This window comes from Strix aluco, chromosome 1 (assembly GCF_031877795.1).
Source record: "Strix aluco isolate bStrAlu1 chromosome 1, bStrAlu1.hap1, whole genome shotgun sequence".
Classification (NCBI taxonomy): Eukaryota; Metazoa; Chordata; class Aves; order Strigiformes; family Strigidae; genus Strix; species Strix aluco.
In genome coordinates, this window is record NC_133931.1 from 81,590,897 (window position 1) to 81,608,090 (window position 17,194).

At 39.4% G+C, this 17,194-nt stretch overlaps 1 protein-coding gene across 10 annotated transcripts in view; it reads right to left on the reverse strand.

The window, feature by feature from the left end:
* DNAH5 (dynein axonemal heavy chain 5) overlaps nucleotides 1–17,194 on the reverse strand; it is a 157,888-nt gene that overhangs the window by 129,849 nt on the left and 10,845 nt on the right. For 3 of the 10 annotated variants that reach the window (XM_074826067.1, XM_074826057.1, XM_074826049.1), the window contains exon 1: nucleotides 2,846–3,174. The exons of the other annotated variants lie outside the window; for them this stretch is intronic. Coding sequence is in view for 2 of the 3 variants with exons in the window: in XM_074826057.1 (XP_074682158.1) it covers nucleotides 2,846–2,923 (78 nt within the window). In the remaining variant the exon portion in view is untranslated. Of the gene's footprint in view, nucleotides 1–2,845; nucleotides 3,175–17,194 lie in introns of those variants that run through there. 10 annotated transcript variants of the gene reach the window in all.

Below are 17,194 nucleotides of genomic sequence, written 5' to 3' on the forward strand. Positions count from 1 at the left end.
TTTCCCAAAAACGAAATGTCATCACAGGATTGGCAATTCCTACACGTTGCCTAATCAGGATAGAAATTTTCCCCCTAGTTAGACATACAAAAACCAACCATTTTGGGCTCAATCAGCTTCACTCTAGATGATAACACTAGAATCCTAAAAACTGTTGTTGCAGTAATTTGAACATGACTGATAAAGCATCTTTAACATAGAAAAATACAACCAATACTCTGCCAATTAGTTAGCTTCTATTTATTCCAGCAAAAAAGCTCTTCTTGTTTTACTTAAACTACAGAGAGACTACTTTTGTATTCTGCTGCGTTGCCAGCATAGAATTCCAGATATATCGCTACATAAGGCATTCATCTTACATTGGTTATCAGTTTCCAACTCCACCTGTACATATGGCCCTTGATATTTTCATAGCCTCCATTTCCTTCTACAAGTTGCTGTTTATGTAGGCTGAAATCATGAGCACCTTCTTGAACTGGGCAATCATGCCGATTGTTTCAGTTCTTTTAATGTTTTCCAATCTTTTAATTGCAGCCTCTCAAGCCCTATAACAAATACACTAGCTATTGTGTATAGCTGTTCACATAGCATAAGGCAATATTTGATGTCTAAGTTCAGTAACAAGAGCATTCAATAATCACAAAACCTTTAAAGTCTAGTTAACTTACGTTCTTCTAATGAACTCCTAGAGAAAACAAGGAATTATTAAGTAGATAATAAAGCTATAGTTTTATGAAGATTAAGACATTCACTTGCATTTATCACATGTCACTTCTGGAAAGCATTTGCATTGTTCTGGTGGATATCTCTCTAATTAATGCAAGTTGCATGCATGTTTTGCCTGATAGAAAATACTATGATACCATGCAATTCAAGAACACACCCTGCCTGTCATGCTTCCATATTTTGATGATCTGACATTTCTAAGAACTTCTCCTCCCCAAGTAGTATCAGCAATGATACTTACTGAAAAGTATCAGCAGCAATTCTGGTCAAGGTCATACAACAAATACCCCTCTTAATGTCCCATGATGTAGGAGGATCCAGATGGAAGAGCATTTACAAGAGACACATGCTTTCTCACTTAGATACCTGGAAGGATTGTCTAAATTTTTATATGGTACAGCTTTACCTCGGTTCTTCATTTAAAGAACAGCAGCACAGCCATGTTTAGTTTTGGGTTTCTTTTCCCCCTCTTAGTTACGAAGGTAAGAAAGGCCATATGACAGAGTCCCACAATGGATGCAAGTCCAAAGCTAAACTAATTAACCAAAAAGTCTTTCTTTGATGATTAACCTAGTAGCATTAACCTTTGATGATTAACAAGTCACTTGTTTAACGTTACATAAAACCTTAAAATTCCCAATACCTAAATGCCAAAAATCTAGCACAGGAAACCTATTTCCATAGACATCTTCTCCTGAAGCAGAATAAAGGGCAGATTCCTAAATCCATTTTAATATATGCCTAAACCCATAACCACCACACCAACAATCTGAAGCAATAAATGGGGATTAAGGTAAAATTTTCAAAAAGAATTGTTTTCTAACCACCAGGAGAATATTTAAGTATATATATTTAAGCAGAAGGTACTAAAGTATCAGAAGTCAGAGATGCCAGGGGCCCTTCCTTTGAAACAACAGCCTCAGAAACCAAATACTGACTATTGCCAACTTCTCCATTACAGAGTGCAGTTACTGCTGTGCCTGCAGACACTCTAAATAGAGTTAGCATGAATGTTATTTAGTATGCAAGTCATAAATGCACAAGTTAAAACTTGTTCCTGAACACAGTTTATCCAGCAAATGATGCATTTGGTTGTCAGAATACTGTGCACTACTGAATTTAGACACATTCAGATCAAAGTCTTATGGATGAACAATACACTTGAATTTTACTGGGAAGTTCAACAGTAAGAGTCAAAAAGTAACAGTGTGCCATTGTTAACTTACTGTATTATGCAAAACTTATTTAACCAACATTCCTCTGTTTCTTCTTTAACTTGCTAAGATGTTTTATATTGCATAAGTATTGCTCATAGATTTCCCTGTAAAAGTGAACTGCAAACCATTTTACACTTTCCAAGCACCCTGAGTTTTCAGACACACACCTTTGAATTTGTTCTTCTCCAAAAAACACATAGCCTACAGATTTAGGGCAGCCCCCTTAGCTGACTCTTAAACTTCAAACAACAGAGCTTTCCCACATTTGTTATAACATTACATTAACTCAGGAACAGTTTGTTCAAATAACCAGATTTTTAAGTTAGTCTAAGGGTCTTAATGACTTCTGTATTTTGTTATTGTTTCTCAGTGCTATGTAGTGTCTTCAAAATTCTATTCCCATTTTATAAGCATGGGAAGAGTGGAGTTAAACTTCAGTTCCCATGGTGGCAGAGCCCACCCCTGTCTTCTTGCCAGATCTAGCATCAAGCTCTTTACTTACTGGTATAACATTTGTTGAATTATACCATTACCAGATCACTGCAACAATCTGGACAAGATACAAGTACCAGTAGCCAAATGCATGAACGTCTCCCATTTACATTTCAAAACAAACGGTGCAACTAAGCCTTGATTGATACCCTACCAATTAACTTATAAGACCAGTTATACAAAAAAACTACCTCTCATAACAAATACCTATCCCAAATACTATGTTCTGCTTTAAAATGCAAAGTTCATCCATTCTTATATAATTAGAAAATTTTGTGAAACCAACATCATCCATTTACACCATTTTAAAGCCCACATTTTTCTACACTCTCCCCTCCCCTCAACTCACAGCTTTACTCAAACTTTACAGTTACTAGACTCAACCTAGTCCAAAGTTCAGTTTTCCTTACCTTTATAACTCTGCCAATGCTCTGTTTCCAAAGTTGCTTTCTTCCAGCTCTAAACATTGTACTATTTGATATAAGCATCAAGTACCGTTTTTCAGCAATAATCTTTAAACCATGGAGAAGCTTCTTGGTTCATCATTTTGCACTCTCTCCCCAACCTTTTGTTCATACCTGTTTCATTCCTTATCTGTAGGAACACCAAAAAACCTCCAGAAAATACAGTAAGGACCTAAAAATCCAGCAACTATTAACCTTAGCTCTATATTTAAAATTCAGTTCTAATGTGCATTTAAATTACTTGAAAACTAAATTGGACTACTTTAGAAACTAGAGGTCTCTAACCACCAGAATTTACTGCCTATAGATTAGGAGTTGAAAATTACTGCTACCAACCACAGTGTTGTTAAGGTGATATTGTTTATACACAAACACCACTTGATATGATTCACCATGCTCAAGGGCAACATAACATTTGCAGAAGTCAATTTCATAACTGCTCATCTGATTTGTGTTTAGTCTTCTTAAGTAATCCTCATGTCAACAGACATCTTTGTTTCCTTGTCACAGATGACTTTAAATATATAGCAACAACAGTCAAGCAGCTTTCAAATAGCTTTTACCTGCAGACTACTAAATTACCAAGTTTTCTATCTATATTTTTTATACAAGCACATTCAGTCTGAGTTATTTTCCAGTTGTACAATGGTTGCTTAATACAGCAATTTTTCTCCAGCAGAGAATGTTGTTTTTTCTTCTTACAATAGCCTTAATTTTTTCCATTTCAGTAACAGAATCTAATCTGATGTCCTCTTGAAAATGCCAAGAAAAACAAACCAATGATCCAATATTAGGAACAAGAAAAACAAGAAATTTTACAGCTATTTCAGGCTTAGAATGCCCCTAAAATACTTCTGCTTCCACTCATATCAGAGTGAATCATGCCTAAAATCACTTGACAACCTCAGTGCTGATAAAAACCACATGAGTAAAAACCATTTTCCCCACATTATCTGATTTTCAATATAATTTCCCCCACCTACTTTAGTCAAATCTCACTGTGTATACATGCTTGAAAGAGAAAGACCAAAAAAAATCACATTTAGTGTAAAAGTAAGCATCCATAGCTTTCTGTGAACGCTTTACAGCCTTCTCTTTTAAAATTAAACATGTTATTAAATATTACATGTTGAGTTAATTCTGGGATATATTCAGAACACTGAGGAATTATTTACTTCTTTGCAAGATGTATGTGATTTCTAATGTAAAAACTCAGCCCAACAGGTTTAACTTTGACATGCATCAATAAAGCTCTTTTTAAAAAAACAGGGAAAAAAAAGCTTAAATAAATCTCTCAAAGAACTGCCTAAGAATCATGGAGCTTTTTCATAAAATGATGTAAGGTCATGGGAACTAACTTAACCACAAAATCCTGTAGCCTTAAAGAGATCTCTGGAAGTCACCTAGTCCAGTCTTCCGCTCAAAGCAGGTCGAGTTAGAGGGGGTTGCTCAGAGATGTGTGCAGTTGAGTTTTGAATATCTCAAAGGATGGAGATTCAACAACCTCTTGGGCACTATAACAGTATTTGCCTGCCCAACATAAAGACTGTTCCCATCTAACTGGAATCTCCTATGTTCCAGCTTGTGTATGTTGGCTCTTATTACCATACAACTTCAGCTCTGTCCTCTCTCTACCCTCCCATTAGATGATTGTAGGCTGCAATAAGATCTCCCCTTAGCCTCTTCTTCCTAGGTCTGAACAAACCCAGTTCTCTAAGTATCTTTCTCATGCATCACACACTCTGGCCTCCTGACCATCTTGGTGACCCACTGCTGAACTTGCTCTGGCAACTTGCTGGCTATTTCAGCCCTGTCTGTAGTCAGCATTCTTTGCTGTGATGTGCATTACTGGCTCATGTACAACTTGGTGTGGAACAGAACCCTTCAGCCCTTCTCTGTAAACCTGCTATCTAGCAAGCTGGCCACTGGCCTGTACTGTCATACAAGGTTACTCCATCCTAACTGTAGGACTTAGCATTTCTTTTCATTGAATTTCTTGAGGTTCCTGTCAGCCCATTTCTCAAGCTCATCCAGGTTTGTTGGAATAGCAGCCCTGCACTCCACATATCAGCCTCTCCCCTCAGTTTATCATCAACAGCCTTGCAGAGGGTGCACTCTGTCCCACCATTCAGGTCATTTGTCTTTACAAATACTAAACAGCATTAGCCTTAGTATCAATCCCCAAAGGACACCACTAGAAACTGCCCATTATCTGGACTTGGCACCTCTTGAAGCCTACTTGTCCAGCTAATTTTCCACCCAAATTATATGGAATAATTGTCTGATATCTCCAGTTGACTCTAAGGATATTATGGGACACCTTGTCAAACACCTTGCTAAAGTCAAGATAATGAACACCACCACTGCTTTCCCCTGGTCTACACAGCCAGCCATCTTATCATAGAAGGCAATCAGGTTGGTCACACAGGATTTGACACAGGTAAATCTACGCTGGCTGATAGCAAACATCTTCTTGGTCCTTCACATGACATAAAATGGCATCCAGAACAGTTTGCCCCACAACCTTACCCGGGACTGAGGTGCAGCTGACTGGTCTGTCATTCCCTGGATCTTCCCTTTCCTCATTTTTGAAGGTGGGTGTGACATTTGGTTTTTTCCAGTCATCAGAAACCTCCCCAGATCATCTGGCCTTTCAAATATGAGAGGGGCCTCAAAATGACATTGGTTTCCTCCCTCAGCACCCTCAGGCTCATCTTATCTGCTCCCATGGAATTCCATACATCCAATTGGCTTCAGTGCTCCCTAACACTATCTCTGGCTATCCTTCATTTCCATACATTTTGCAAGAAGGCTTGAAGACCTAGCAAGTCAGAAGGCAAACCCAATTTGTGAATACTGAGGTAAAACAGCACTGAATACTTCAGTCTTTCCCATGTTCTTTGTTGTTTAGTCCCCTGTCCCACTGAGCAGTGGGCCTACATTTTCTTTTGCTGCCAGTGTACTTAGAAAAGCCATTCTCATTACACTCACCCTCCTCACAAGTTTGAACTCCAGCTGAGCTTTAGCTTTCTGAACTCTACCTCTGCTCACTCAGGCACTGTTCTCTATATTCTTCCTGGGTGGTCCATCCCTGATTCTGCCTTCTATGGAAGCTTGCATGTTTGAGCTCAGACAGGGTCTCCACATTCATTCATGCTGGCCTTCTGCAAGGCCTGCTCTTCCTTCTGCATATTGAATGACCTGTCCTTGTGTTCCAATTAAGTTGTTCTTGAAGATCAAAGTTTTTCTCAGTCCCCTTTCCCTCTAGGCAAGTCCTTCATGGGATCCTGCCAAGCAGATCCCTGAAGAAGTAAAAAAATCTGCTGTCCTGAGGTCTAAGGCTGTGATCCTACTGGTTGTTTTGCTCACTGTGGCAGGTGCATCCACCCAGTGAAAGCAGAGCTTATTGGCTGCTGAAGTGTGGCAGCCTCTGGCTGTCTTTGTTTTCAAGGTCTCACGGTAGTTGAGACCTTTGACCAATGGGAGCCGCTATTGACTACAGGTCAGATTCGGCCTGGGTATAAATGGAGTCCCCTGGGGGAGCCATTTTGAGCTCGTCCCCTGGAGCTGCACACTGTGGTTGAGGACTCTCCCCTTGGGTTCGGGACGCTGCCCAAGGAAACTCTTCGAGGTGCCTTGGGTTGGGACGCTGCCCTGAGCAGGTCCTCGAGGTTGAGAGCCCTTGCTTATCAGGTGAGTGCAGAGCATTTTGGGTTGTCATTAAACCCTAGATAGTGAAGTTTTGTTTGCGTTTGGGGTTGCCGTTAAACCCCTGGAGTGTGAGGCTTTGTTTTACATTTCAGGTTCCCGTTAAACCCCAGGAAGTGAAGTTTGGGTTTGGGGTTGCCCTGGGGAGTGGGGCTTTGTAAAGTGTTTTGGGTTGTTGTTAAACCCCAGAAAGTTATTCTGTTCTCCTCTTGTGGTCATCTGAATCTGTAACTTACAGAGAGCTGGTTGGTTGTTTTATTAAAAAATAAATTTATTTATTTTTTTAAAAATTGGTGGTGGGTTGCTCATTTGGAAGCCTCCGTAACACTCACTTTTCAGGGATTTAAGCTCCACAACCTCATGGTTACTGCAGTCAAGGCTTCCCTTGACCTCCACATCTTCAACTAGTTCTTCCTTGTTTGTGAGTAGCAAGCCCAGCAGAGCATCTCTGTCAGCTCATTTATCATCTGCAGAAAGAAATAGTCTTCAAACTCCAGAAATCTCAGTCATTTAAGTAACTTGGAATGGAGCAATTTTACATTAATTAAAAGGGTTGGCAGAATTAAAATGACTGGCAATCATGACAGGGAATAATCTCACTCATGGAGTGGACCCATATATGTGTTAGTATCAAAAAAACCATAAATCATTAATTTACACAGAAAACCTCTTTGCAGCTTTAATATATCCTCACTCAGCACCTTTTACGCAGACTGCATTTACAGTACTAGATAATATGCTGATCTTGGTTAGAGTCATGGAAAGACTTCTGACATTTATGGAATGCAACTTCCTGTGATCTTCCACCTCATTACGTGTTAAAAAGGAAAACTGAAAATAATGAAGTAGTTGAGACAGTAGTTAACTGCCATTGTCAGGTCACTATTGTTCTCAGGTCAAAAGCCAGACTTCCAGCAGAGCTAATTTAGCACACTATTAATACAACCAACAACCCAGAAGGCTAAGAAGCCTTCTGGTCAGCAGCCATATGCAAGACTTATCACCTGTACTGCTTCTTTGCCTTACAAGCAACAAAAATAATTCTCAGCCTTAAGTTTGGTATAGCTGATAATGCTGAAACTGCTATAAAAATATTGCTTTAGGAATTTGTTGTACATCCATGAGAGCATTAGCTTAAGTAGTGTATCATGGCCTATGTAAATGGGCCCAATAATCCAGGTTCATTTTAAAGATTTTTGAACAGAACAGTTCTTGATGAGGCAGGGTCATGTAATCAATAACTTAACAAGGACTCCTTGTTTTATCACAGTACCAGATTTAACATTTACAAAAACATTTTTATCATTTGCCAAAGAAAAGTTTTATTGCCATTTTAAACCAGCTTTTAAAATAACCCTGCTCTTTTACCCTTTATTTTATTGGTGATCCATAATCAGATCTGTGATTTGAAGAATACATTTTCTCCCCAGATGCTTCAGGAGTGTAAAATCCATGATGAAGTTGCATTGGTTTTAATAATGCAATATATACATTAAGGAAGATGTGCAATCTTGTATTATAACTCAGAAATCTCAGAATAATTTTAGTCTGTTACGTGTCTCTGGATAGCCCTGACGATGTTCAGCACCCTGCAAAACATTAAGTCAGATTTGGGGTATTTACCACTATACAGGTCAGTAAAACCATGAAGTGCACAGTCAACTGCATTAGAGAAAAACTTTTTAGATTAAAATATCAAGTTGTCATATTTGTTTAGGAATTATGAAAGTTCACTTCACAATGTCAAAAAAAAATTATAGTGTTATACTGCACAGCTTTGGCAATGAGGTTTCTTTCACTATGGGTAATTACAGATAGTAGTTAGCTACCATCTAGTGGTTAAAAGCTGAAAGCGTACATTACTTTTATGTTGTTTTTCACAAGACCACAAAATACAGTCTATATAAAATTTGGTAATTGAATTTCTCCTTTACAGAGATGATCACTCACAAATCACAGATGAAAATCTACGCTGAACAGAGTGGAAGAACTTAAAGAAAAGCATATCCTACTCTCCTGCATTCTCTTCATACAACTGCAATAATAACAACCAAAGCAAAGGGTGGACTTTCTCCCTTTGAGCTTCTTTCAAAGTCAAACAACACTGAGGCTTTAACACCTTTAATTAAGGCAAGGATTTTTAACTGCTTTGCTGAGAAAAACTAAAACTTCAACATATTTAGTGATTTCCTACACTAGTAGGCATCCGGGTTGCCTGTCAGTCCAAAAAATGCTTTTTGTCTTAAATATCTAATGAGTGTACAATTTGTCAGCCACCCAATGTCTTGCTTCAGCTCAAACAAGTAAACAAAAAAAGAGGCTATCATAGCTGAAAAATACAACTTCTATTCATCTTAACTTGTTTCATGAGGTAATAAGACACTACTAAGATTTTAACCTACAATGATGTCACCTTGCTGCCCAACAAGCCTTTTATGGTAAAATACAGTACTGCTTAGAGAATTAACCTAGCATGTAGGAAATCCTAGTCGAATTCCCTCTCCTGCTTTAGGCAAGACACTTGCTCTCCAGGGTCTGCTTGCCTATTTGATCCACTGCTAAGAAAATAAAATTTAAAGAGAAAACACTGAATATATTTTGTAGACAGATACTCAATTAGCCTTCTGTTTACCAAGATAAACAGGATGTGTGAGTCTTGCCAAATGACGAGATATTATTGTCAGGACAGACAGTTTCAGTTCAAGTAACCTTGCAAGTAATACATTTTCCATTTTAAGGAACTACAGAACCTCACACCTTCTCTGCCCTTTTCCATTACCAATTATGTGGACATTGTGTCCATCAGCTTCAGCCAGAGTAAGGATCAAAGGTGAAAATACAGTAGCTCAGGTTTTTCAGGCATCACTAACACTGCTCAAATGTCCCAGTATCCCCAGCAATGCAGACTAAAGAGCATGATAAATTCTCAATGTGCACTTGAAGGAGGGAAACAAGGTCCAGATTCACTGGAAGCTGGGGAAAGTCCTGAAATGAAGGGAACAGTTTTGGAAGAAACAAGTTCCCTGCTTTCTGCTGGCATAGAGCTAATTTTTCACCTTAGTAATCAGAATAGTGCTGTGGTTTGAATTCAGTATGGGATTTGGTATGAGAAGAATGTTGATAATACACTGATGTTTTCAGTTGTTGCTAAGAAAGCACAGACTTTTTGACTTCCCATGTTCTGCTAGTGTGCAAGTGTACAAGAAGCTGGGAGGGAGCGTAGCCAGAGCAACAGACCCAAATCAGCCAATGAAATAGTCCATATCATATAACATAATGTTCATATGTAGATTGGGGTTGGCCAAGAAGCTCACGCTCTCGCTTCTGGGATTGCAGTTTCCGGATCTTCTCTTCTCTGGGATTGCTAGCCAGGAACAGGCTGGGCATAGGTCGGCAGGTGGTGAGCAATCACACTGTGCATTACCCATTTGTATTTTCTATTATTATTTTATTTTATTTCAATTATTAAACTGTTTTTATCTCAACCTATGAGTCTCCTTACCTTTACCCCTCCAATTCACTCCCCCATACGCCAGGCTGGGGAGGGTGAGTGAGCAGCTGTGTGGTGTTTGGCTGCCAGACAGGTTTAAACCATGACAACACATTAGGTAAACTTTGTGGCTCTTACTCATAAAAAAGATTAGAGATGTGTTTTTAAACATAGCCTGAGGAAAAGCTATCAGGCCCTAAAGATCATGTGGTCTCAAAATACATAGCCACTTGTATGAAGTACAGGGAGCCCTAACGTGATAGAGCAGAGGCTGCCACCTACCACACTGCAAACCATAGAAAAAGGCTGGAACAGATACTGTCCCCTTGAACAGGGTGGAAGGAAACAGAAAACCAAAACTATATGCCTGTTTCTACCTAAGCAGCAGAGGTCCTAGAAACAAAGTTGGGGGAGCTGGGATGCTATCTTTGAACAAAGACCTATTACAATAGCACTAGAAACTCATCATAAGGAGGGTATCACGGGTACCTTGTGACATACATCAAGGTACTTACTATACAGGAAACATGGAAAAGCCTATACCACTGTAAAAGAGCTCAGTGTTCAAACAACTTAGCAAGTCAACCAGAGCCAAATGGAATGAAGTTTCAGACATAAACAAGATAGACATAGCATATGCTATTACTGACTGCCTGATTAGGATGGAAGTATTGACTGTGACATGCTGACAGTGATAAGAGGGGCCCCCATGGCAGGGAACAGTATCAGCAACTTCAGCTGTCTCCATGTACACTAGGGAAACACCATCTCAGATTGTGATGCTGATACTAGATTTTTTAGATATCATTAACAGTCACGGAAAGTTTATCATAAAAAACAACACATACAGGAGGACACGTATCTTCTACATCGTCCCTAAAAGGGTACAATATCAGGTTCAAAACATTAGTGTTGGAGAGAATAAAATATAAGTTTCACAACTCACAGCACTAACAAAAGTTAAAAAAATACAAATGCCATGCAGTCAAACTCTACTTCAAAATGAGGAACCAGTAAAAATAAGAAGGTAGAAAGCAGTCAAAAGACTGAAGTCTTTGCAGACAACATGCCATCTATTTAAGAACACTATACTGGAAATACAGAGCAACTGCACAGCTTCTACCAAGAAAGACTTGAGAAAAAGCATAAGCCAGCCAGCATAGATAAACAGTAGAGTAAAAGCAAGAAGGCATCCTCCAAAAAGCTGGAACAATGATAAGGAAAAAAATACAGATGAATGACAGCTTAGACAAAGATGCAATAAGGCAAGGTGAAGTAGTCTGAATAACAGCTAATAAGAAATGCAAAGTGCTGATAATGAGGTTCTTTTCACAGTGCATCACAGAAGTAGGAAACTCCTCAGAATGTCTTGGAAAAAAACCCAGCACATTAAGGCTCAGAAGAAAACTTCATGAGATGACCAAAAAAAGAAAATTTTTAAATCAGTGGTAAGTAATGCATCAGATGGGTAGTCACCCAAAAATTCTAAGGGAACTCAAAGAAAAAAGAGCTAAACTGCTTAATGTAACATGTACTCTGCATTGGTATCAGAGGACTGGTCACTGGCTTATAAAATGCACACTTTCAGGGCTAGCTGAATGAGAAACAATTGATGAGGAAGCCTGACTAGGTAAAATAACAGGCATTATAATAAAGAAAAGAACTAAGAGACAGCTCAAATAATTTAACTTCCCAAGGAGAAGTCAACAAGATGTCTGTGAAAGGGAGAAACTCTCATCATGAACTGCTGAGGTTCACCAAAGGGGTTAATAAGCATTAGAGTAAAGAAGATTAATTAACATGACCTGGATTTGCAAAAAGCTTTCAGAAAGATCCATTGTCAAATGCTTTTAGGAAAAATGTAAGGGAAATGACCCTTCATAGATAAAGAACTTGATTAAATGTTGGGAAAGAAGAGGATAGGAATAAAATGAATAGTTCTCACAGCAACAGGTGTAAGGTGGTAAGTGGAGCTCTCCAGGCACCTGCACGTAGTCAAGTGGAAAAGGGATAAGCTGTGAGAGCGACATCTGCAGACAGAACTAAGTTATTCAAGGTAATAAAGATGACCACAAAGAATTACAGAACCTTCCAAGACTGAGTAACTATGTGTCATTGGCAGATGAAAATTCAGTATAGGCAATTGGAAAAAGAACAACCCTAATCAATTACAGGCCTGTCAGCTTGACTTTGGTGCCCAGGAAGCTGATGGAGCAGCTCATCCTGAGTACCATCATACAACACATGCGGGACAACCAGATGATCAGGCCCAGTCAGCATGGGTTTATGAAAGGCAGGTCCTGCTTGACAAACCTGATCTCCTTCTACAACAGGGCGACCTGCTTATTGGATGAGGGAAAGGCTGTGGATGTTGTTTACCTTGACTTCAGTAAGGCCGCTGACACCGTTTCCCACAGCATTCTCCTGGCAAAACTGGCTGCTCATGGCTTGGATGGGCACACACGTCACTGGAAAAAAATTGGCTGAATGGTCAGGCCCAAAGAGTTGTGGTGAACAGAGTTAAATCCAGTTGGTGGCTGGTCACAAGTGGTGACCCCAGGGCTCGGTTTTGGGTCCACTCCTGTTGAACATCTTTATTGATGATCTAGACAAGGGGATCGAGTGTACCCTCAGTAAGTTTGCAGATGACACCAAGTTGGGTGGGAGCATTGATCTGCTTGAGGGTAGGGAGGCTCTGCAGAGAGACCTGGACAGGCTGGACAGATGGGCTAAGGCCAACTGGATGAGGTTCAATAAGGCCAAATGCCGGGTGCTGCACTTGGGCCACAACAACCCCCAGCAGCGCTACAGGCTTCGGGAGGAGTGGCTGGAGAGCTGCCAGTCAGAGAGGGACCTGGGGGTGTTGATTGACAGCCAGCTGAACATGAGCCAGCAGTGTGCCCAGGTGGCCAAGAAGGCCAATGGCATCCTGGCTTGTATCAGAAATAGCGTGGCCAGCAGGGACAGGGAAGTGATCTTACCCCTGTACTCGGCACTGGTGAGGCCGCACCTCGATTACTGTGTTCAGTTTTGGGTCCCTCACTACAAAAAGGACATGGAAGTACTTGAGCGTGTCCAAAGAAGGGCAACGAAGCTGGTGAAGGGTCTGGAGCACATGTCGTACAAGGAACGGCTGAGGGAACTGGGGTTGTTTAGTCTGGAGAAGAGGAGGCTGAGGGGAGACCTCATCGCCCTCTACAGCTACCTGAAAGGAGGTTGCAGAGAGCTGGGGATGAGTCTCTTTAACCAAGTAACAAGCGATAGGACAAGAGGGAATGGCCTCAAGTTGTGCCAGGGAAGGTTTAGACTAGATATTAGGAAGCATTTCTTTACAGAACAGGTTGTTAGGCATTGGAATGGGCTGCCCAGGGAGGTGGTGGAGTCCCCATCCCTGGAGGTGTTTAAGAGTCGGGTTGACATAGCGCTGAGGGATATGGTGTAGTTGAGAAGGGTCAGTGTTAGGTTAATGGTTGGACTAGATGATCTTCAAGGTCTCTTCCAACCTTGATGATTCTGTGATTCTGTAATCCTGATTTCACATATGAAGTGACAGTCTCTGAGCTGATCATTACTACCATTTGTAAACACAACTGGCTAACCTTTGGAAATTAGTGATCATCCTGGATAAGAGCTCAGTTACAGATACATGAAATTACATGAACTGAAAACCAGGCCCCAAACTGTCCACTAAGAATAAGGCAGACAACTGCTCACTTTTTAAATAATGACTAGCAAAAAAGGCAAGATTTTTCTTCATCTTCTTATCTGGCTCACTAACACGTTTACTCCATCATCACACAACTACTAGGTCTGGGACAAGGAAAGTGCAAGATGCAGCCCATCACCTCTGGTTTCAATAAAGCATGAAACAGGATCAATCTCAATGTAAAACTTCATCCTGAAGCTCTACAGCCTTGCTAGCTTGTCTGGATTTTTCTTCTTTGTGAGTAGCAGTTAAGCATACATTAAACAGAGGTCTGGAATTCACCCCAAATTTTGCACATATTCTTCACATTTGCATAGTTGGATTGTTTAGCATTTCATAAGAATATGTTTCCATTCCTTTTCTTCCTCATACTGCTCCCTCAGAAGAAAAACATCTGAGGTCTTCATTCTCTCATTCCCACATTTCTGAAGCAGAAATACAGGCCTCCAGCATAAATTCAAGGTTTCTTATGGAAGAGGATCCAATACTTGGACTTCTCTTTTCAGAAAAGTTATTGACGATTACTTCCCTTGGAAGCAATGTTTGCCAAATAACAATTCCATCTTGAGGACTTTTCAAACTACCATAGATTACATTTCAAATATAAATGCAGTGGCACCTACTTTTTCTTTCTTATAGCACCTACTAGTTTGCCCCATTTTCCTCTGTCACTGCAAAAGTTCTTGGCACTCTGTGTCAAAAAAATGGGATTCAGCAAGTCTTTGGTTATAGTTAGAAAAATCTCTAACAAACAACATTTGATACATATATATGTATACACACACGTACACACCAGCCATTCCTACAGCAAAGTAGCTCAAAGGTCCCTATACAAAGACAACACTGTGATACCATCTGTAATGAAAGTGCAAATGATGGTATTCAGGAGCTGTTGTCTAGCACTGAACAATTAAAACATCTTTTCAAGCCGTTCCAAGGCCAACAAAGTATCGCTGTAGTAACAGCTCATGGACTAATCAACTTTTAGCTCATTTAACCTTAGAAATAAAGTTGGTTTTTTTCCCCCTACAGGCCCCACCAGGAAGCTAAAGTAGGGTGTTCTTACTCATTAACTTGGCAGCATATTTTTGAATTCAGTACTTTTAAATTAAATTTCTGATTAAATCAGAACTGCTTTACCATTAAGTCATGCATTTTAAAAGTGAATTCTAAAGTCAAAAGATTCACAGTCATTCAACTACATATTTTTTCATTAATTTATAAATTATATATAATTGCTAATTTATACCTCAAAAGTTCAAGGACCAATTCTTACAAGATTTCACTGGTGTGTTGTTTTTCTTAGGCAAATGCACAGTCCATCTTAGAACCACTGTCTCAGCAGTCAGCAGGTCAGGCTAAATGTATTTTTTCTTTCCGTATTGTCAAAAGGGAATACCTCTCAGGTCAGATTGCATATTAACCCAAAGCTTACTCAGAGTAATCTTGAAGTTTAACCTGTTCTTTAGCTCCAGTTACATATAAAATCTCACTTTGATTTAGTATTATTACCACTTCCTTTACAATGAAACAATCAAGCCTCTTATGGCCATATATCTAGAGATATTAGCCGAGAAATATTAGGGAAAACATAATTTGACTTGAAAACTGTCACATCCCTGTGAGATCTAATTAGAATACAGCTTAACTTCCTTGCCAGTTCCCTAAGTGTTGTTTTGGAGTTGCATCAAGTCCCCTGTTCAAGGAAAAAAAAAATCCAAACTCTTGCAGTTCCATGCAAGAAATCCAAACCACCTGCTTGTTCTATCATGAACTTCAAGGGTTTTCCCACTGCCCTGAATTCACACTAAGCAAGTTAACCATACCTCCAGATCACGATGTATACTTCACAGTAAAAACACAGTTGACATTTCTTTTGACCCCTATGAAAGGGATTCACTTGCATGGTTTACAAAAGGCCTAACATTACGTCTATTTTTAGTACAAGCAGTCATGTCTCCACAGCTGGGTAACTAGCACTACAAGAACACCAGATCCAAACAGCAACTGAAAGTGTGTCAGCCATCAAACATGAGGTTTTATAACAAATTAGGCTTGTGCTCTGACCTACCTTTCCAGAACTGCAACTAACTAATCTGTTCAATCCATTCAGGATTCCAAGTCATGTTAGTTTACTGCTTCAGTGGGTCACACTGATATCTCACTAGTAACCATCTCCAGAATAAAAAAACCCTACCTTACCCTTTGCTGTCTACACAGCTACTAGAAGCTGCTAAATCAGAATTCTGCAACAAGGCAGAAATAACCGAGATAAATACTATTTCTTTGAAAAGGTTCTAAGAAGCTTTCCAGCAATCACAAGAGAAGACACAAGTCCTGGTACAGATAATATTGGGAGGGTGGGGGATATGTTTCCCATCTTCATTGTTGCAAGGCTTTTCCCATCTAGATGAAGAACAGATATAATCATACATTTGATTACAAAACTATCAGACAATTACTTTTAATAAGACGATCTCTGGTAATTAGGTAGCTGTAAAAAGGCTTCATATTCACACATACATTTTATAGCATCTTGAGTGGTTTTACTTGATACTCCAGTCCTGAGACTCTGGGCATTTACATTAGATATAGACCTTTCACAGATACTTTCCTGGAGCTTGGTTATCTCTCTTGATGGAACAAGGAGCAATCTGCCCACTTAGCTCACTACAAATGCACTAGCATTAAGTGTGATTATATCATCAGTCATCAGACTACATGTTCTGCATTACAGACATCCATTCATTTTTATACTGAAAATATAACTTGTTATTAAGACAGTAAAGCCTCCAAAAATCAAGGCAAATGTTTCTGAGTCAGGAGGAATTTAAGAAAATATTATTTTTAATTGGTTGTAAACATCCTCTTTATTTCATGTTCACAAGTGTGGATGCAGGATTAATGTATGGTGTTATGACTTATGCAAACTAAGCAGAAGTGACAGTGTTGAACCCAAACACTGAATTCTTGTGTTCATCAAGTGGTCTCAGTACAGTTACCTTAATCTTTAGAGGTATGCAACTACTTTACAATTCTTGAGGACTCCTGTTCAAGGCAGGGATGAAAATTAGGTTTATTTCAACTACTGTGATGAGTTCACCATTAATAAAAAATGAACACTGTATGAACCTATCTGTAATCTATACATGATGGCAAACTTTACGTTGAGAATTACTGTATCAGAGCAATTGCTACATTATACAGCAGCTGAAATATATGTCTCTATTCCTAATATAGTCTAAACATACTTTCTGTCTGCAGGAACCTCCTTTAGATGCACTGTTCATCACCATTTCTCTATCAGAATTGACCATCTCACTCTATGACATGTACATTATCCTGAAGACAAGTTTAGTATATCATCATAAAGGTCATAAGTACATCCTTA